This window comes from Netta rufina (assembly GCF_964035555.1).
Source record: "Netta rufina genome assembly, chromosome: 6".
In the NCBI taxonomy this organism is placed as follows: domain Eukaryota; kingdom Metazoa; phylum Chordata; class Aves; order Anseriformes; family Anatidae; genus Netta; species Netta rufina.
Window position 1 is genome coordinate 38,695,939 of NC_140129.1, and position 21,216 is coordinate 38,717,154.

General features: G+C 49.2%; 1 protein-coding gene across 3 annotated transcripts in view; it reads right to left on the minus strand.

Moving 5' to 3' along the window:
- CACNB4 (calcium voltage-gated channel auxiliary subunit beta 4) overlaps positions 1-21,216 on the minus strand; it is a gene marked incomplete at both ends in the record, with an annotated part of 61,524 nt that overhangs the window by 11,151 nt on the left and 29,157 nt on the right. For all 3 annotated transcript variants that reach the window (XM_084289302.1, XM_084289303.1, XM_084289304.1), the window contains 9 exons: positions 634-785; positions 2,076-2,185; positions 4,790-4,848; positions 6,689-6,769; positions 6,879-6,898; positions 7,274-7,350; positions 9,280-9,410; positions 11,337-11,459; positions 11,809-11,928. In XM_084289302.1, the coding sequence (XP_084145428.1) occupies positions 634-785; positions 2,076-2,185; positions 4,790-4,848; positions 6,689-6,769; positions 6,879-6,898; positions 7,274-7,350; positions 9,280-9,410; positions 11,337-11,459; positions 11,809-11,928 (873 nt within the window). The remainder of the gene's footprint in view (positions 1-633; positions 786-2,075; positions 2,186-4,789; positions 4,849-6,688; positions 6,770-6,878; positions 6,899-7,273; positions 7,351-9,279; positions 9,411-11,336; positions 11,460-11,808; positions 11,929-21,216) is intronic.

Genomic DNA, 21,216 nt, shown 5'->3' on the forward strand with positions numbered 1-21,216 from the left:
TGTGCTCAGTTCTACCCTGTGTAGACCAGGATGACTGTCTTAAGGAAATACAAATCATTTAGTTTGTTTCCACGTCTTCTGTGAAATAACTGTGTTTCCTCCCTCAAAGAATTACAAGACATCCCAAAAGCTTTCACCACTGCAGGCAGCCACGTGAACTACCCTGCGATGCCAGGCACTGAACCCATCTTTCTTTTTAAGTGGCATCTCCAAATGAACAAGAGAGTTCAGGAGAGGATAAAATAGGGAGAATCAACACCTGCTTCAGGGGAAAATGATGACTGTGAAGTGTTGATTAGCATCTTCATGAACAATATGCCAAAGGCGGTATTAGCGAAAAAGTAAATGGCAACTTTAAAGAAAAATAGTTACATGACCAACTCCTTCCTCTCCAGGGAGAGAAGAGGAGAAAAGAAGTGAATACGTGACAGATGTTAGTCATCTTTTGACGCACTTCTGGAGGCAAAAAGTGGCAGTGACAGAGCTCTAGAAGGATCTTTGAGCCTCAAGCGGTTTGTCTGTATTGCTGCTACTGCTGGAAGGGTAAAGAAAAAAATGCTCTCCTGCCTCCAGGAATGCCAGACAGCTGTTTCAAAACTCAAACGCAGGTAATTTAACAGTCAGATACATTACCTTTGGAGAAGACACTTTAACATGGACAATAATTGGTGCTAAAGATGTCTTGATAAGTTGTGCAGGGTGATTGATAGTGTCAGCATCTAGGACAACCAGCTGCAAAGACCTCGCCAGCTCAAAGATTCTTTCAATTTCACTCTGTACTTCAGCTGGGAAAGGAAAACAAAATGGGAAAAAGCCATTCAACCACGGCGTTGCTTACACAAACACCATCACCCTTCATGGACTGTAAGCACTCAGCACATGAACTCCATATGTGAATTAATGTAATTTCTGGAAAATAACCTGTTACTTAAGGACTTTTTTTTGTTTGTTTAATTAATGTTACCTTGGAAACGATTCAGTTGTCTGAAAATACATACCTACTACAAATAAATGCATGTTCCAATTAACACAAAATAAACCCAGGCATATTTTCCAAACCTGCTAAATATCTTAGGAGTCTTTACATTTTTATTTTTTTTTGCTAGCAAGTGATGCAGTGATATTTCTTAGAAGAAATCTCTTCTGGCTTGAGAACTGCTCCTCAGAGCAATGTATGTTCATGGGCCCAAGAAGATGTAGCACTCCCCTCGCAGTTCTTCATTTTGGGGGTGCTTACTCCTGGACTAGAATGCCAAGTGGAGGTGAAGAGCCCTGCCTCCTATACCTCAAGTTCAAACAGTCTATCAAAATATCAGAGAACTAGGTTTAAGTGTCTTTTCTTCCTGAAAAGATTAAAAAATAACTCATCCTACCTCCTGGGACAGTGTCCCAAAGAAGAGGTTATTGGTTTGTGTATACTACGCACAAATTTCCCTACCTTGTTAAAGAAATAAAGATTTATCAGGACAGGGTAGCCCAGAAGTCATGGTACTGTAAGGGGAGAGCGGGAGGACCTATACCCTCATCTCTGCTCTCAAATCTCAGGAAATTTAAGCTGTAGCTATTCAGCATTAAAAAAATAATAATAATAATTAAAAAGAAATTAAAAACCCAGCCCCATGGTCAGAAACAAGAACCTTCTTCCCTCCTGGCTGGACAAGGTGAAAGCTCCTTGGCACCTTGTGATGTGGAATTAAAAGCCCAGGCCTGAGAAGAGGGAGCTGTGAGGCCAACTCCTCTCTGGGAGGAAACAGCCCTGAACCCACCTTCTGGCTGCAGGCCTCTAACTCACCTCTGGCTAATGTCAGTGTAATTGTTACAATAGCTGTACCAGGGCTTGCTCCAGCCCAGGCATTGCCCAACGTGAGGCTAACAGAGTACACTCTGCTCTGTTGTCACTCCTCAGCCGGGCAAATCTTGTCTCCCAGCAGAGGATGTGAAATTCAGAGCTCAACACTGAAATGCTGTCGGCACACTGAGAATTGCAGGACTGGTGACATCTCCAAGGCTGAGATCCTGTCACTTTCCCGCAGTGAGCAACCGTGTTCAGCATCAGATCTGTGTCAGTGTCTCACCTAAACTGGATCTTGTGTTTGACCGCTCGATTATTGCCCTCTTGCTCGGGTTATTTAGAACAGACCTCTTAGCAAGAGAAATGTCGGCCGTCACTCTCGTTATTGATATCCTAGGGGTGAGAACACAGGACAGAACAGAACCACAGCAGTTACATTCTCATCGTGCCACGCGTGGTTTACAGCTGCATTTCATTCCAAAGTGCAAATACAATAAACATCAGGCAGACGTTGGTATCATTAAAGAACAACGAAAGAGAAACACTGGGTAACTGAGCAATGTTTTCTGTTGCCTACACTACTGCACACCCTCGCAGACAGCTTCTGCTCTTCTACTTAATACATTAGCTCGCCTCTTCCCCATCCCAACCCTCACCCATCCCCTAGATGATTTTACACAACGCCAGAAATAACACAAGTTGGAGCAAGTCTTGGGGCATACAGAACAGCCGAGTCATAGCAGCACCAGCACTTCTCCTCCCAGATGGTTAAACTACAGCTGACGTTGCTGGCAGGTGAGGAAGGGCCGTATTTAGCCATCTGAGGAGCAGACTTTGTCACGTCTGAGTCACTGAGCAGCACTGCCGGCCCTGGGAGCTTGGTCCTCTAGCACACACCCTCCTTTTTCAGGCAGAGCTGTGCCACTGGGCTAATGAATCAGCCCAGAGTCAAACAGGAGAAAAGTTGAGCCTGTGAAGCCTTCTCTTTACCTCAAGAAAGGTGACCCTTTTCCATTTTCACTGATCTGTCAGTGAGCTAGCAAGAGACAAAGGGGCAGTGCCCTCCTGTATCCTACACAAGGGGAATCGGGATGTGGAACAAGCCAGTTTTATGTACCTGTATCTGAGAATTTGCCTTTAAATCAGATTATAAAACAAAGAACACGCAATCACTCCACGTGAAGCCCAGTTAGGAGGACTGTGATGAGTCAAAAGCCGTGAATAATGAAAAGAAAACAAGCTGGAAGCGACTCGCAGCCATCCCACCCAACGTAAGATGGAGCATTAAAAACAAGTCCCAAGGATTTTTCCACGTAATACGTAAATAAATTTACTGCCAGCAAATGCAGTAAGAACAAAACATATAAATGAGTTTAAAAGGACTGCAATAAATTAATGGATCACGGGGCTAAAGGTGCTAAAACACAGCAGGGTCTGGGCCCCACCTCTGGCTGGGGAGGCTCCCCCATCTGTGCTGGTGCCTGAGCAGTGTAACGCAGGGCAGGCTGTCTGTGCTCACCTGCTGCACCTGGTCTAGCACAGCACAGCACAGCCACAGGAAGCGTTTCATTCTCCCGAGGGAGAGGTAATGCCACCTGTCACTGCTGCTGGAAGATGTTAAGGAAAACCTGTGCCTTTGCTGCCTTACATTTAGCGTGTATGTAGTCTGGCTTGCTCTTTGCAACAGCAACTAAATACAAGGCGGTTAGAGAAGGATGCTGCTGAAGGCTCTGCAGCTCGGTCCCTGAGCGCCTTGCAGCAGCTGAGCTCCAGCAGGCTCCTTTCAGCCCGGCTGCACAGCACAGCCCTCGGGCTGTTCGTTTCCTTCCCTGGCCAGGAGAGGCTGTCACGGGTACAGAAGGAGCTGCCAGAAGACGAGCACATGAAGGGGCAGGGAAGGAGCGCTGCTAGCTCAGGTCGTCCTGAAGCCTTTTCCCTGTGTTGGTACCACGGACCTGCTGCAAAACTGCAGCACAGATGGAAAAAACACAAAGCAAACCAGAAGGCTGGCGGGGGGAAGACCCCAAAGCCAGAAAAGCTGGCAGAGAAGCAGCTGAGGTTCCAGAAAAGGAACTCAATTGTTTTATCTAAAGGTTTAAATTCCACGCTTCTGCCTGATCTAGGTGCCAATCTAGCTACCAGCAGTAGGACTTACAACAAAAGGGCACAGTGGGACAACCCAGAGCAGAGCAAGGCAAGGTGTGACCCTACCTCCCAGCAGCTCGGGCAGCCTAAACGGGCGCTCGGAGGGCGTTACACGTGTCCTGCTGCTGATCTCTGGGGCTCAGGCCTCTGTCGAGCACATTCTCGTACAGGGTACAAAAATCCACCTCATGAAGGGGATATTCCCAGCAATCCTGTCCTGGTAACTCGAGATCACCTACTGCCTCCAGTTCCCGTGTGCCACCAGCTGAAGGGAGCACACGCCACGCTTCCCTCCCTACCCCTAACACAATCGTGCACCACAGCTCCTGCAGCGACCTGCAGTGAAGCCAGCCCAGCTGTACCGCTCTGCAGTGGGGAGAGGCTGTGCTAACAGGGTGCAGAAACAGCTCAGAACCACAACAAATTGAACTGCAAGCTGCCACATCCCGTGCTTCATCCTGCTCCTGGTTGTACAAGGGCACAGCCTGCTTCCCAGGGCAGCTCTGAAACCCCAAGCCTGGTAATGCCATCTTTAAAGTGGTTTTGGCACTCTTCCCATGTCCCCCAGTCACCTCTCATCCAGGTTTCTCCTGTAACTTCACTCTGACAAGATACAGAGGCAAAACTATTCGCTTAAACCCGAGAAATCCTACTCCAGACAGCAGATTTGCAGACACATGCACTTCTGGTAATACACTAGCTGCTCTCCACCCCAAAGCTGGCTGCATTTCAGTGTTGGTACAAAGCTGGTAAATCAGTTTTGAACATGCATCAGGCTTCTTACATTCAAAAAATCGCTAAAACATTAGTAACACGTGGGGAACAAAGCAAGGGAAGGACAGCGTTTCTCACCTCCCATCAAACCTGTGCTTCAGGAAGTCAAAGAGAGCTTTCTGCATCATGTCAGTCACCTTGCAGAGGTGAGGAAAATTGAACAGGGAGGATTGACAGGGAGAAAAAGAAGTCAAAAGCAAGAAGAGAAGTAAGTAAAAGGTAAGGATACTGCCAACAATCAATACCTTTTATAGGTAGCAATCATTTAATCATCATGCTCTCGGCAGCAAGCGTTGCAATAAATACCTGCAGGTTTCCTGACTCACTCTCAGTAACGCAGCCTGGAGGATGTGAGACCTGTCACCCTGCTCCTGCCTTTGTTAGCACGGAGGCATTAGGAGACACCTCACCACCTCGCACAGCACGACCCTTCCCAGCAGGCTTCAGCATATGTCAGAAACTTACGGGACTTTTTGGGTCCAACAGATCATTTGTTGGTTGTTTTTTTCCCTCCTGTAATGTTACTAGAACTTGCTTAAGACTCCAGATAGAAGATCTATCGTGTTGGATGACTGCTCTAAGAGAAGAGCAAAACTACTCTCAGAGAGGCCTACAAGAAGGAAAAAAAGATTTTCCATTCCTGTACATGGGAAACATCTGAGAGACGTTCAGCCTCAACAGCAGATGTCACCTCCTTCCCTGCCTGGGCTCCCCGTCCCTTCCAGTAGGGCTCTGAGTGACACTGATTAGCTGCCAGCCTAGAAAAAGCCCCCAGGCCTCTGGCAGTTTAATTCTCCCATGCTATCTCTCAAAGAGGTTCTTACAGAATTTAGCCAAAAGGAAAAAAATCATGAACTTTCCCATATAGGTTGCAAAGGAAGCTCAGTGTGTTTCTGCTACGTGGAACAAAATTTGAAACAAATTAATACCCTAACTGCGGTACCCTTTACACACCTTTCGATGTTCCAGATGTCATGTTTAGTATTGCTTAGGATTATTTTCTTACACAAAGAGGGGAAACATATCTGTAGAGAGGTATGTTTTTAACAAACGGCCTCTCTCCCCTCCAAACCTGAGAGCTCCTAGGCAAATTAACCTGTGGTGCAGCACCGTAAAAATCAATGCATGACAGTTACTCCTGTCAAGAAATGTCACTGCAAAATTAGAAGGCAGACAGTAGAAAATGAAGTACCTAATTCCTGCTCTCCAATCTACACTTTAAATCATTCTTACAAAAAAAATGATGTAAGAACACTGCATTACGCTAACAATAGTACATTGCTGCCATCTTCATAAAAGAGCCATTCCGATGCTTAATAATATCATATAAAGTACTAATAACATTAATTAAACTAAATGAAGTGTAGCTTTGATTTTATGTTCACGTTCATTTAGGTCCTAATTCAGCAAAACACTTAACAGATGGGTAAGTTCACCAAAATGCCCTGCTAAAAGCCTGTGTTCATTTAGCAGGTGTTAAATGCTCCTCTGAATCTGCAGCTACCTTGAAAAATGGGTCTCCTGCTTATCTATACCCGTTATCTATCATACCTACGCCCAAGTTGAAGAGAGGCAAGTAATTTAGAAGGGCTAAAGGTTTCCGTATGTATATATTTCAGTATGCTAGTAATCTGGAAAATATAAACATCAAGAGAACATGCTGCAATGACAGTCAGTTGCAGGTGCTGGAGAGCAAACATGCTACAGCACTCCAGCTGTTACATTTGCCAGCACCAAGTTTCATGGGAAGACAAAGTTTTCCTAAATGACAAAAGGAGACCAATAACCTTACAGGGGAACTTCCTTCAAAGTGTTGGCTAATTAAATTCAGAGCATCTGCTAGTTTGACTAAAATTTTATATGTATATGGAAGCCTATTTAATTAATTGGGCAACACAGCAAATGTACTAAGGCAAACGATGGACAAGAAAACATTAGCAGAAGAAAACATTAAGTGCAAGCACCTGGAATACCCACCTCGTAACCTTTCAGGGATGGACCCACTAAGACGACAGGCCTCATCGATGGGACTACGTCATACGGGGGAACATGTTCTGTCTAGAAGAAGAAAACATCCCTTTAGATCATTAACCAAAGCAGATGAAAATTCTGGGAATTAATGTATTAGGAATAAATAAAGCAAAATGAAAACAGAAGCATTACTTACCACTTTTTGTTTCTGTTTTGCTAAAAGACCAAATAAAGAACTTGGTTAAAACACACGCTGTGCGTAACAACTTGCAAACAAAAATCCCTTTCTCAAGGCACTTTTCATTTCCCTCAATGTACCTTGCTCTTCATCAGCTCTACCTAAATTGGTCAATCATTCCGTTCTGGGGGGAGCTGCCCCTTTTCCTGAGATTTCTTCTTTTTTCCCCAGTCCCTTAGCAACTACTGCATGTCTAGAAATAGATGTCTTTCTCCACCTCCGCATGCAAGCACTTTTCAGCAGAACATCTTAATAAGTCAGCAAAGAGGGAAAACATGCACTTTCCATATATGATTTTTAAAATAGAAGTATTAGAAATAGCAAGAGTTTCCTTAAATAAAATTCTGCCTTACCCGTGGATGTGGGCGTGGCTCGAAATGTGCCAGAAACCATTTCTCCAAGACTTGAAGAAGAATTTCCACTCGATTTCCTATGGCAGCAGATAGAACCCCATTAGCACCAGGTATCCAGAGATGTGAACTTCTGAGGTTGGAGGCAGCAGCTATGAAAACTGCCCCATGAGAAACTACACAGTAAATGAGAGTCTTTACCCCTATTCATGCTGTAAGAAAGCTTCCTCTGCAGGGAGTGGTGAAGACAGGAGCACAGGGAAAGTGAAGAACCTGTAACTAAGCAGACCCCTGTGTCCAGAGTTGCTGCGTGCAGGCTGCCAGGGGAGTGCAGGTCCCAGTGCTGACCGAGCAAAGCTCTCAGGAAAGCTCAAGGCGGCCACAGGAGGGCTGCTGAAGCAACCTGGTGACTGCACGTGGCACAGCAGCTCGGTACAGGCAGCAAGTCCTCAGCACAGCACTCAGTATTTTGTGTTCCATGCACCCTGAGCAGCAAGGGGATGCTACTCCAAACCAGTTTGGTCCTTGCTTTCCTGCCACGTGCTCTCCGAAGTAGGGATTGTTCACCCCTGGTAAGCTTGGCAAATCCTTTGCACACATATCCTAGACACTGCTGCAACACTCATGATACTGCAAATAATCACTAGCGATAGTTACTGTGCTTCAGGACTCTAGAAACCCTCTTTCATAGGTAACTTTTTACTGCCTTGTTCAGGAAAAACTAGAATTCTTCATCGCTTAGAGCCTTCATTAGCACAGGTAGTCACAGCTTTTCAAGAGATCCTAAGGTACAGATACTATGTGGCCATATCTAATGAAGGCGCTCAAAAATAAATGATCTCACCATCCTTCATTGCAATCCTCTTTTATAATGTTTCTCCTTCTTTATACTTGATTTTATTCCCAATATTCTCCATAGATGAGATTAGACGAATCTTTGCAGGAATTGGAGATTTGGTGCAGTCATGCCCGGTCACACAAGCAGAGCATCCTTCTGCTAATACGCCACATCCAAACCAGGATCCTAAACACTCTCAATTCGATACCCCTCTTTCCCTGAGATACACTGATACACTGCCTTTCTCTGAAGCTATTCCAGAAATTGTAAAAGCAACTTGAAAAAAAGCACAGTTAATGCTGCTCCATCATTCTAAAAATATTTCCCCAGATGGTTTATACTTGAAATCATTCCTGACCTTGATTAAGTGTATTAATTCCCTGACAGTGCTATACAGGCTAAATTGTGCTCCTCTTGCTGCTCCATACTAGGTCTAGATTCAAATGGTTCACCTGTCTTTACTCTGCCGTACTAAAGTTTCTGTTCTCCTTGCGTGAACATTTAGATTTCATTTTAAATTAGAGGGAATAGATGCCACTAGTAAAATAATGATTTTTTAAAAGCATTTTGTGTATTCAGCCAATAGAAGAGAGAGCCTGCAATGTCCAAACTGAGACTAAGGGAAATCAGTTTTACTTCCTAGACCTGTGAGCAAGTTTGTATTTTTCCAGGGATTTGCTATCTCCAGGTCTAGCAGTGTGGAGACACAGAAGGGTCAGGCTGGAAGATGAAGAGGAGGGAAGCTGAATGCCAGATTCATCTCTAGGATGTTTGAAAAGTCTGGTTCTGGCCAAAATGGAGGGGGGAAAAAAGAAAAAACCCACAACCTTGAGAATATGAGAGTTGGGATAAAAACCTGGCAGCCTTTGAGCACCAAAGGCTTGATGTAAACTCCCAGGGACATAAAACTCTCTAGCCCTTCAGAAATTTCTGTTGTTACCACTCCTCCTGTTTAATTTATCTTTTCTAAAGCTGATACAATTTTTTCCTTGTTTCTCACAGTCAACTTCTAACATGCCTGTTCTCTGCAAATAGGTATTTTCATTTGGAATCGCAAATCAAACACTCATTCGGATGCACGGCAATAAAAAAGAATCAAGTGACCTTTGAAAAATATTGTCCGGTGTCAGAAACGATTTTAAATTATTTTAAAAGGTTACAGCACTCTTACCCGCCATGGAAACGTCCTCTCTTCTGCTCCTGCTGAATGCGGATATTCTCCAGTCTAAGCGGGCTCGGAATAAAGCCAATCTCACAGCCCTCCTTAACCAGCCTTCCTATCCACCAGTCATTATTATATTTCTGGAACACAGAAAGGTTACTGGCTTCAGATCAAATGCTTCACGTCCAAAACTCCCTCATTTTGTTATCCACAGTTCTTAACTCGGCACTGAAGTCAGAGTACTGGACAATCTGCACAGTTTAAATGAAGTTAAAAGGTGCTGGGCAGTGCCTGGAAGGCTGATACCTACAGCTAGAGAGTGGAGAGCTGCGTAGCAGTGACAGCACTTGCTTATCTGTTAACTGCCCCAACACACCCTGCTGTGACCTTTCCTCTGGTGCCACCAGCTGAGGTGCTGAGTGTGATGAGATTTAATGATGAGATTTAATGACATTTCTGGTGACCAGATTCAAACCAGGCTGGACGGGGCTTTGGGCAACTTTTTGGGCAACCCTTCTTCTATCAGCAGGGCGTGGACTCCTGAGCGATGCCCCTAGAGATGAGACTGGAATCAGGGCTGTGCTGGGAACACCTGAACAATAGGAACAACAAGGATGCAGTAAGGGAAGCGGGGCTGTGTGCAGCAGGTCACCACCTCCCATCTGCTATTCTCTGCCTTCAGCGTGTGGGAGGACTACAGCTCCCTCCTGTTGGTTGCCATGTCCAGGATTTCTTCTGCACTGTCAGTAATTGTTGCACTCATCTTTTAAGCACATAACGTATAGTCTTGTAGGAGACAGATGAGACATGCAGGACATGCTCTCAATATAGCAACTCAGCAGTTCCTGCTGATGGTTCCTCTTGGCAGCACGGCGACCTTACTTCTACCTAGTTCAGTGTTCTCAAATCTGGCGCCATGGTTATTCTAGTCCAAGTGGTCTCTGCTGAAACGAGGGCAGCTGTTTCCTTCCAGCTCTGAGGGCTAGCAAAGGACATTTCCCTGATGGGAAGCAAGTTTAGGAGGTGGGCAGCTCAGGTGTGGTGCTGGACGGGACAGAGCACATCCCTGGGGAACAAGGAGGAGGGGGAAAACCAAGTCTACACACACGGAGAGGCAGATGCAGAGTTCACAGTGCCCTGCTTGCTCAACAGGGGGTTAAGCACCACTCCACACAAATATATGTATTTAAAAAACAGCCCACAACTAAGCTAAACAAAAAATAACATAAAAAATCTTAAAAAAAAAAAATCAAACTTCCATCTGTTTCCAGCTAACTGAGAAAATGGAACATGCAAATCAACTGCCTCTCCTGTGTCCTTCTCAGGGACAAAGAATTTAAAGCAAACCCCTCTGTTCCAGCACCGATCTCTGTCTTTAGAGATGAAGAAGCAGGGGCTTTCCTCCTAAACAGGCTCAGTCTCGGGGAGATCAGTGCTTTGAAGCAATGATGGACTAATGCTCAAAGAAACAGACAAATTAGACAGACAAACACCCCCAAATAAACCCCCAGAACGCAGAGATAAAGAAATGGTTTTGCAAGCTGCAAGCCTGTGTGCAGATCTACAACACAACAGGGGTTATGCAAATTTCGAGGGCTCACTTCAGATTAATAATTGCAGAAAATATGCTCAACATGCAGTAAGATGTATTCTTCTCTGCTAAAGCCATATTCAGGGCCTGTTTATTCCCCTTCCTTTTTCCTTATTTTTGTACATTTTTGTCCTGCAGCCTCTTCCTTATTTTCCTTTCTTCTTGTATTATTCTAAGTCTCATCTCTCTTCCAAGCTTCTCTGGTGCTTTATGAAGATCGGGTGCAAACTGCTGCTACTCCCCTTCCTGATGGACAGACTCCCTTTCTATTACTTAATCCATCACAAACTGGATTTCATTGACAAGAGTCTGAATCTACCACGTTGAAGGGGATTTAAAATACAGCAAGGTTCTGTTTCCTTCCTGTGACATGAAAATGCAACTGGAAATCAGTGACATCGAGCTTCAAAAAGTGCAAGATAAGCACCCCAGGGTGCTGGGACTCTAAAAAGGATGAACTACCGCTTGGTTTTACCTCTTTAATGTGTAGGAAGTCCTTGGCATCAAAAGAGATGGCAGTGCTTGGGACAGGAACATCTTCGTCCAGAGCACCGCAGTAACTCACATTAGTCTTAACAGCAAATGCTACTGGTTTGGACTACAAACAGAAACAGACATCACAAACAGCAGAAACTTTCTGAATCAAGCATTCATCTGTTGTATCCAATTACCAGAAGTCTAGCACAGGGTATTTGCCAAACACATCACAATTCAGACCTAATCATTTCACACAAGCCACCAGAGTTCAGCTCACTAAAGCAGATCCCTTTATACGAGAACATTTGCAGAATATTCCCCCCACACCTTGCTTGCAGGTTATGTCACTTGATTCACAGCCTACTTCCAAAGATACCATCGTCATTATAAACCAGCAGTGTGAATTTTAACACCAGGCAAAGGATAAGCACCACCTAACTCAGCTATTAGAAAAGTTTACAAGAGTGCACCTTCGCCCTCTCGAGTTGTATGGCTGCTTGCTGTTCTCTTTCCTGGCGGATTGCTTCCCTGTCTTCTTCCAAAGACACATCAGAGTCTGAGGGTCTGCTTGTGTACGAATCCGCTGAGCCCTGAAAAGAAAAACATGTCATTAAGAAAACAGATGTAAGAAATAGGAGCCCCCTCCCCAGACAGGTACGTAAAATACCTTTAAAATACTGGTTTTGTAATTCTGCTGTGTGGGTTTTACTTCTTGTTTCTGCAGAATTTAGCAGAGAAGTAACATGCCTTTACCTTAGCCAAAGGCAAACCCCCAAGAAAAGCCTCTCCCTGCTTTCAAGGAATCCCTTCGCACTGGGTCACATCCAGCTCAGCTGCAGGCACGGTACAGAAATCTTTATAACACTGAAATCCTGTTGGTCAGCCTTAGACTGGAGACTGCCAGGGGCTAGGTCACACAGACGCAATTCAGGTGCTATAAAGCTTGCTTGGAGCCACCCCGCCCTGCAAATACGGTGCCCTTGTGCCAGCACCTTCCCCCTGCTGTGTGCTGCACTCACACGAAGCTCTGCTCTCTGCTCAGGAGCAAAAAATGGCAAAATCACGTTGCTAAAAGCTACTCGACACAAAAGCTAAGCAGTGGTATGAATAAAACCAGCACGTACGAGCAGCAGCAGCAGGTAACTGCTCACGGGGACAGTAAGGCATGGCCACGGCTACACCTCCTCCCTGGACAGCCCTTGGGGTGCGTGGCAGCAGGGCAGGTCTGCAGAGCAAACTCTCCTCTTGGTACAAAGCAACGGGACTCCGGTGTCCCACGCAGCGAGTGACACCTGTCCTAAGCCCAGGTCTCCCTCACAAGAGCCACAGTACAGCATCATGCCTTTCAAATGTGGTTTTTCTTCTTAAATCACTTCATATCCTGCAGCACAGGGACACGTGTTCTCTGCAACCTGCCACAGAAGTCAACATCCCTCCTCTCTGTGCACACCACCACTTTCCCTCGTTATTGGAGAGAGCACGAAGCGAGCCAGCCCCCACGGCTGGGCAGCAGGACGCCCCTGCTCAGCACCTGAAGGGGACCCCGATATACCAGGGGAGACTAAATCCATGCCATCAAATATTCCAGCCCTAAAATTACAGCTGCCCTCCGCACAGGAGCTGGCATTGTTCAAGGCAATCAGAGCAAAAGGACCAGCAGAGCAGGAGGGCGCTGGGAGAGCAGCAGGACACGCGAGCAGCCCATCGCTGCCCGAAACGCTGCGAGCAGGCACCGCGCTGCCTGGCTGCTGGCATCGCTTCTCTTACTGCAGGCAGCGAGGCTTCAGCAGCAGCAGGAAGAAGGAAAAGCAACAGCAGTGTCCAGATAATAAAGGGGAAGGTGCCCCAGGAGCTCAGCACACGCTGGCGTGTCCGAGGCCTGAGGCTGAGCTACCAGCACTGGCGTTGTGCTGCTCCTCTGCCCCAGTCCCTGCCCCAGTCCCTGCCCCGTGCCGAAAGGTGGATGGAGCAGGGCTCCGGGAGGAGAGATATCAGGTCCAGGCACACAGGGAGGTGCAGGAGGTGCCTGTGAGGCACACACGGTGACCACACGTGCATGGGCACACACCGACAGATCTGCTCAGTCCTCTGGCTGGGCTAAGTGCAGGGCTGCCGAGGAAGTCAGCAGCAATAACACTGTTGCGTGATGCACAGCTTCCCACCCTGGTTTTTAGATGTTTCTGCCTGAGCACTGACCTACTTTCTGCTGTCAGAAGCCAGGAGCCTTCTCCCAAGGAGCTCATGCTGCGAGGCTTCCCCGGGCTGCTCCCCAGCGCTGATGGCAGGGCCGCTGCTCCTGCGGGTCACAGCCAGAGCGAGGGGCTGGTCGGCGAGGTGCAGCCCCAGGGCCATGCCTCCCGGGACGGGGAGCCGCAGGACAAGGCGCAGATTTGCAAATCGTGGGGAGATGGATGAAAAAGCAGCCCGAGGCGAGCACAGCAGCACAGACCCAGGAACGTGAGTGCCACGTTTGGTTAGAGCAAGGCACCGAGCACGGCTCCTTCGCCCTTGCAAGTGCCCCCTGACTCCGTGGGCACCCCCGAGCGCTGTGCTCTGCTGCCAAGGCAATGCAAGGTTTGTTTCACATCTCACAGCCATTTTATTTAGGCTTCTGTGAGTTCATTTCTCCTGCGATTTATTACTGATCTTCTCCCTCATTCATTTCCCTCTCCCGTCAATTAGCACAATTCAGCTTTGACACAAACACTGAGGTCTGAAGCAATCCCCAAAATGGGAGGGAAATCGCGTACTTTGGCCAAAGCAGAGGGAACAGCAGGTCTATTTATTCGGCAACTACAAAATCCTGGCAGCTGAGCAGTCCTGCCCGCTGCCGGGTCTGCTGCAGGGCACGGGCCGAGCTGGCTGCGGGGCTGGGAAGGGCAAACCCCTGCTGGTTTCGGGCCCCAGGCTGCCTGGGAGGAAAACCCACCCTGCTCCTGGACAACAGCAGCCAGCCAGGTCCTCTCCCTGATGGGAAGGGTGGAAGAAAACATCAACTTTTAGCTGGTAGGGTCTCAGGAGGTGAAAAAAAGACTTCAGTGAGACTGCAAATAATTTTTTCCAGCTGCCAGAAATCTACAGACCCGAATTGCTCTCTCAGCAGCCGTGGCGTGCGATGCTCTGTCAGGCAGCTCATGCAGTTAAGGCAGCAATCCATTAGAGGCTCCACTAAGCCAGGTGACAGGCAGGCTCTTTGGAGAAGATTTAGGGTGCTCCAGGAAGCATTTCTGAAACCGAACCCTGAGCAGAGAGAAAGCTTCTGCCTTCCCCGTGAACACCAGGGCAGCGTTGGCCACCTGCAGGCTCCGGGCACGTCTCTGCCCAGGAGCTCTGGTGGCAGTCCCCATGCTCCCCAACCGGGTGGTCAGAACTGCTCAGGAACAGAGAACGGGCACTACAGTCACTTGGGGACTGGAGACATTTTTTTTCTAAACAAATGTAGGTTTGCTGTAAGGTTTTGGAAGCCAAGCATTGTTAGGTCTCGATTCTATTCATGCAATAGGTGAAAGAAGCCAAAAATCTGCTCCCCCTGTACTTCCTATCCGCAGGGTGCACACGGCTGCGGCACACAAGGCAGCTTCTCCTACCTGCCAGAGCTCCTCGGCGGGGAACGTTCACCCTTTTTCACTCTAACAGGCCGAGCAGAAGTTGGGTAACTGGGAAAACAAAATTCTCCAAGGCAAGACACGGCACCAACCCAAACTGCAGCTTTCTGACTGCCCTGGGGTACTGCCGCTGCCCGCAGTTGGTGCTCACCTGGTGCTGGCGCTCAGAGCAGGCAGCCCAATGTAATTACCGGCAGGTGATGTAATTAAGAGGCGAAAGCAGAGCCGTGGGGATCTGTTCCTTTGGCAGGAGGACGCTGCCACGCGGCAGTGAGCCTGGGGCCAGGCAATCTGCGGGCTGCACGACTCCCCCGGCACGGCCAAGGCCCCATCCTCAGCACCGGGCTATGGGATGGGAACAGGGAGGCACCGAGGGCTGCTGCAACAGCAACCCTACAACAGGTCCTGGGGAGCCACCACAACCCCAGGGACTGCACCTGGGCCAGGAGAGGAAGGGGTGTGTTGCTCACACCTTTGTCTTTTTGGCTTTTGCTCCCTTGGCACAAAAGCTCCTGTGCGACTTGGCCCCCTGCAAGCTGTCACGGCAAGGAACCCGAGGGGCTGTTCCCAGCAGCAAGGCTCTGCAGAGCTGTAGGGATGGATTTCAGCAGGACTTTGTCACAGCTCCGTGCCCAGCAGAGGATGTGGATGTGCCACGGGAGGTCCAGAGGACGAGGTTCAGCTCCCAGCCAGACCATTTGCTCGCTGAACAGCCACCGACACGAGCCAGCTGCGTGGCCACTGCGCCTTGGGCTGGGATTTCAGAATGAAAGGCTCAGTAATTAGTTCCTCCGATATGTTTGGTAAATTTATTTAAGACAACTCATTAGGTGTCTCAGCAATTCGGAAATTACTAGGTAGTTAGAACATGTTGCTTCTTTGTGAATGCTAATTATTAGAAAATAGGGCAACTGTTCTGCTAGTTCTTTTCATGATCTCTTTTCCTGAATTTGAGATCTTGCAGTCACATCTCCTTTCTCGAGCGGCCCTCAGCTCGGCACAGATTGTGTTTTTACATCTAAAAACACTCATAAAAAAAAATAAAAGAAGCACCAGTAATAAATACACTTACTGCCAAAGCGCTGGGCTCTTCAAATGAGCATTCACGGCACAGCCGGCTGCCTCACGTGCACGACGGCACACGTTCACCTGCTGCTGTGTGCACAAGTTCAGAGCTTCACGACCCACGGGGACTACGGGGAAGCCCAGGCTGAGGCTGTCCTGGGGTGCTGGCAGAGCCCCCGTGCTGCAGGCTGCCAGCTCCACGTCCCTGCCTGGCACGGAGCCCCAGGAGAGGGGCTGTGCGTGCCCTGCAGCACCGCCAGCATCACCTTCCTGTGATGGGAGGACTCAAACGTCTGCCTACAGCGCCCACAGAAGTGCAGGATGACAGACGTGAACATCCCCGTATTCTTTTTCCATCCCTCCAAAATAAACCTTTGACCTTTTGACCCAAAAGACCATAAATCCAAGCGAACTGAATGAGGAGGATTGATACCAGAGAGATGGCAGACGGCTCGGATCGCTCTTCTCTAAAATTGTGCCTGCACCACCACGTTCGAGCAGGACAGCAACTTTACAAACGCCTTTTTTGTTGCTGTGTGAGCCACGAAAGAGCTCGTGGCTGTCTGGGAGGGCTCTGATCTGCATTTGTTCCCACTGCCTGTGGTTAGAGGGACGACTGAATGGAGAGCTGCACACCTCTGCTTGGGATTTTGCTTTAATCTCTGCAGCTGGGCCCTCTTTTCCAGGAGAGCTATTCAGGAGGCCCACAGGAGGAAAAAAAAAAAGGTGTTTTTCCAGCGATGAAAGGCACCAAGCGAAAGCTGCAACGTTTAAAAACGGGGCTTTATTTGTTCTTAATTACTGTGGCTCTTGAAAGCAGCGAGTGATGTTTGCAAGGCTCTGGGGGAGCTGCTCCCAGGGGGTTTTCTGACACCTGGTCATAACGGGGCAGCCAGAGGAAGCGCACGGTTACCCCGACCAAACTCTGCTGGCAGGGGGCCCTGCGCTTGTCCCCAGCACGAGGGCACAAATGGTTCTCAGCCTCGGGAACGGAGGAGACAAATATTGCCCCCAAACACTGCCAGGCTTTTCAAGAAACCCCCTGCCTCTGCAGTTCCCCGCAGCAGGAATGTTCAACGCCATAAAAAATGAGAAATATGACAAGCGGGAGACACGAAGGGGAATTTTCCCCGAGACCCCACTGTCGGGAGGATCCCACCTGCCTTCAGCGCCTGCTTTTCCCGTTCAACCCAGGCACACAACCCTCTGTAAGGAGCTCTAGGATTACAGCGTCCCAATTTCCTTCTAGCGCGGTGCCACCACTTCCCACACCATCGGGCTTGGAACAACCAAAATAGCCCCGAATATTCCTCTCTGCTTCCCAAGCAGGAGCGGTTCGAACAGCCTGAGCTGCCCGAGGATGTCACCAGGCTGATTTAGAAGAGCACGCGCTCACCGACACCAGCTCTGCCGCTTGCCCACGGGCTCGTGGGGCACGAAGCAGGACCCCAAATGTCCCCGCAGCTTCCCAGCAGCTGCCTTTTCGCCTCCACAAGCCTCCAAACTCAGATGCCTAGGAACAGTTTTAAGCACTAACAAATTCAGCTTGCGACCAGAGCACATTACTTTTTTATTTCCTTTCTGTTTTCCGCTCTTTCTTTTCCCAGGACCCTGCCCCCGGCTGCTAGGATCCCGTTTGTCCTGCAGCAAGGAGCGCGCCGAGATCACCCGGCTGCAGGATTCACAGCGAGGGCACGCCGCTAGAAATACCTTCCTCCAAAGCCCTCCAAAGTCCTCCAAAGCCCTGCTTTTCCAAGCACTACGCACTCCGTAAATAGCAACTCCTTTCCCCAAAAGCTTGCGGTCTGCAAACTGAACGTGCAGAGAGCAAAACAGAAGTGAAGGGGCACCCTGCGCTCACCTACCTGGGTAGTGTTGGAGCGGCACCTTATGGGACCTAACTGCTGTCATCGACCCGGGGAAGAAACACCGGTTTAACACTTCTTATTGCCAGCACCAAGAGCAAAGCTTCTCTATGAGTCACTGTCACATCCACAGCCTCCAGGATCTGGCAAAAGCAATGCAGGAGGCAGGCCCTGAGGTCCTGCTCTGTGCCAAAAGCCCCTTCTCTGTCAATTCTCACCGTAACACGACTGTACAGGAGCAGCAGACAGCACGATGTTAAGCACCTGGGTGTTGTTCTGTGCTGAAAGAGGGGGAAATGCCTTGTCCGGAGGGAAAGCTGTCAAAAACTTGACAAGATTTAAACCCCTTATTTTGGCCTAAAGCTTTCGCCGTTATTTTGGGATATTCTGCAAAAGGTACGTCTGTTCAAAAAATGCCTCTGCTGCCAAAGGGTCTGCTGACACCCTATAAATCTGTGCTCAGATGTGCCCAAAAAGGCAGGGAATGAGTATGGTGCTAGAGCGAAGTCAAAGCCTGGTCAAGGGTCTACAAAGGTTCACTCGTGGGGAACTCCCAGGACCCTGCTGGCTGTTAGGGGTCTTCTGTGTCAGCCGGGTGATCCTATTTACCTCCGAGGGCAGGGGACACCTGGGGATGAACACACAGACACAGCTTCTAATAACACTGATGCAAATATTAACGGTTACTCCATCTGGAGCCTTAAATGAAGCATTTTGCTGGTTACATCTGCGCCCAGCCCTTGGAAGCACCCCACAGCTCTTCCTACGCTGCTGGGGCTCTGCGGTGGGCAGGGTGACAGTGGCCAGCCCTCCCCTCTGGCCTTGCTTCTGGTACTCTTGAGCTAGGATGAAGTGGATCGAGGGTAAATGCTTAGGTACACTGGTAATAGAGTCTTGAGGGGAAAAAAAAATACACCAAGTTTTTAAACACTTTCTTTGTGCTGCTCAGTGAATGCAGTTGACCAAAAGCCATCGCTGGAGCCTGTGTGAGGCCTGCTAGGGCCAGCGCTGCTCCCAGCACAGGCACTTGGCCCGGTGGCACACGGTGCTGGGGATGTCACTGAGCATCACATCTCCGTGCCCCGCCGCTCCCTGCAGGTCCAGGTGCTGCCGGCACCAAGGGAGGCTCCTGCAGCAGGGTTTGTGCCCAGCTCTGCAGCAGCGCGCAGCAACAAGCGCAGAATGCCCAGCTCCCCTGGGAGGCACACTTCCCCTACCCCCTGCCCAGCAATGGGGCTGGGACTGGGGGAAAACCCTGCTGAGCCGTGGGGAAGAGCAGCTTTGGCCGGAGCAGAGGGAAGGAGCAGGCTCTGCCTCGTCCTGGCAGCCTCAGCGCCGCGCGGGCTCGGTGTCAGCAGCACCGCGGCAAGCCGGAGCCATGGCAGAGCGCGACTCGCTCTAGGAGAGAGGAGGAAAATAAAAAGGAAGAAAAAATAAAAGAGCGCCCCGCGGGATCCCCCGAGACTGCAGCACGGCTCCAGCAGGCAGGCGGCCGCTCGGGAAACCGCCGCTGAATTTCCTCCTGAAGAGGAGTGGGGGGGGAAGGCCGGCAGCCACCTTCCAGCTGCTGGCAACCGGCAGCTCCCGGAGCGACGCAGCCACTGCAGGTGGGCTGGGAGGATGCAGCCGAGGGCAGGAATTATTTAACAGCAGAAGAAAGCAGCAGGAATCGGGACGTTGGGGCTGCGCTTGTCGTTACTGCGAGGACACAGCCTGAGCTTCCTCTTTCTGTAGGAGAGGGGAGCAGCCACGGGAAGGGGAGCCGAGCTCTGGTAATAGCTCTGTACAACAGGGAGCTCTGATGCCAAACAGATCTCACCAACCGTTCACGGATTAAATTTCTGTTAATGAAGGAAGACACAAAATACCTGGGCCGATTCACCTCCCTCGGGGTGTGTGCTCCCACCCAGCAGCTAGCACTTGCCTGCAGAGGAAGCGAGTAACAAAGCTCCGACCAGAAGAGCCTCCCCCTGCAGACAACAGAACGAATGGGGTTTGTGTGTGTGGATTTCGGTACTGAGGCCAAACACGTCTTCCCGTGAAGCACAGAGCTTCACACACGACATCCACGGGACCAGATGCAACCCTGAAGCTGTGGGCAGAACGTTTCTGCCATGCTGATGCAGTTTCATCTGGAGAGCGTCACACAGCGCCAGGCTCTCCTCCCCCTTTGCAGAAAACAATAGTGCAAAATGAGAGGCTCGGAAAGAACACGGATAATAGCCAAAAGCCTCGAGAAAATGTCTGGGCAGAGACAGACCGAAGTGCCAGGGAAAGAGCTTTCCCTGCATCGTCCCAAACCCTTTCCACTCTGCCTGCCCGAAACAGCAATGCACCGAGATCAACACCTGTATCCAAACACAAGGAGGTTTTACAACCAGAAGGTGCAAACTGGACTCAAAGCCAGGAAGCAAGCGAAGTAAGACATTCAGAAGGGAGCAGCAGAGCTAAACTTTGTTAAATGTTCTTAAACGTGGTCAGAGATGAAAACCTCCAGCACAGCAGTAACTGTTGACAGCACCAGCAGTGACATCCAGTGCCAACTTTCGGAGCCGAAGTCAACTTCTTAATTCAGTTCAGCACAACTCCTGTGAACGCGCCGCCATCCACAGTTTGTGTCTATCAGGAGCTATTCCAGTCTGCAGCTCTCCCTCTCTTCCCCTCCCACTCGCTGCATGTTTGGCTGCAGCAGGCCCAGCAGAACAAAGGCGAGGATTGCTTAGTGCCTGCTGAACTGGATCCACTGTGGAGGGCAACACCAGGCACTGAAACACTTCCTGCAGCTCTGCTGCTGAGGACAGCAAGGAGCAAGTAACAGAGCTGAGATTAGCACAGAACAATGCAGGGAAGTAAAGTGAAATTGATTTTTCTGATTTTTTTTTTGCATCAGTCTGTGTACTGCTCATTTTCTAGCAAGACACTGATAAAAAGCGCCAAGTTCCAGTATTCCTGGTTTATGGTGTGGAAACCATAGGGCTGAAGTCTCAAGAACATTTTAACCAGGATAAGCACTACACAGCAATACAGCTCCCTCTCATATCTTGGCAGAAGTGTTGAAAACAGGTATGCTTAGCAAAAACTCTGCTTTTTCCTCTTTTTTTTTTTTTTTTTTTTTTGAGGTGCAAGGCAACCTCGGGTCCCTGCTGCCCGGTGCTCTTGTTGGACAGACATCTCCCCTAGCAGGGAAAACTGTGCTGCCTCCACACATGGCTGGTGCTGAGGCATAAACCAGCGATGGGGGCAGCTCTCCCAGGGCTGGAGCCTTCCTCCTGCTGCTGCCAGCACCAGGCACCACAGCTGAAACTTCACCGCCGGAGGACAACGCTGGGCTTGTTCTGCCAGG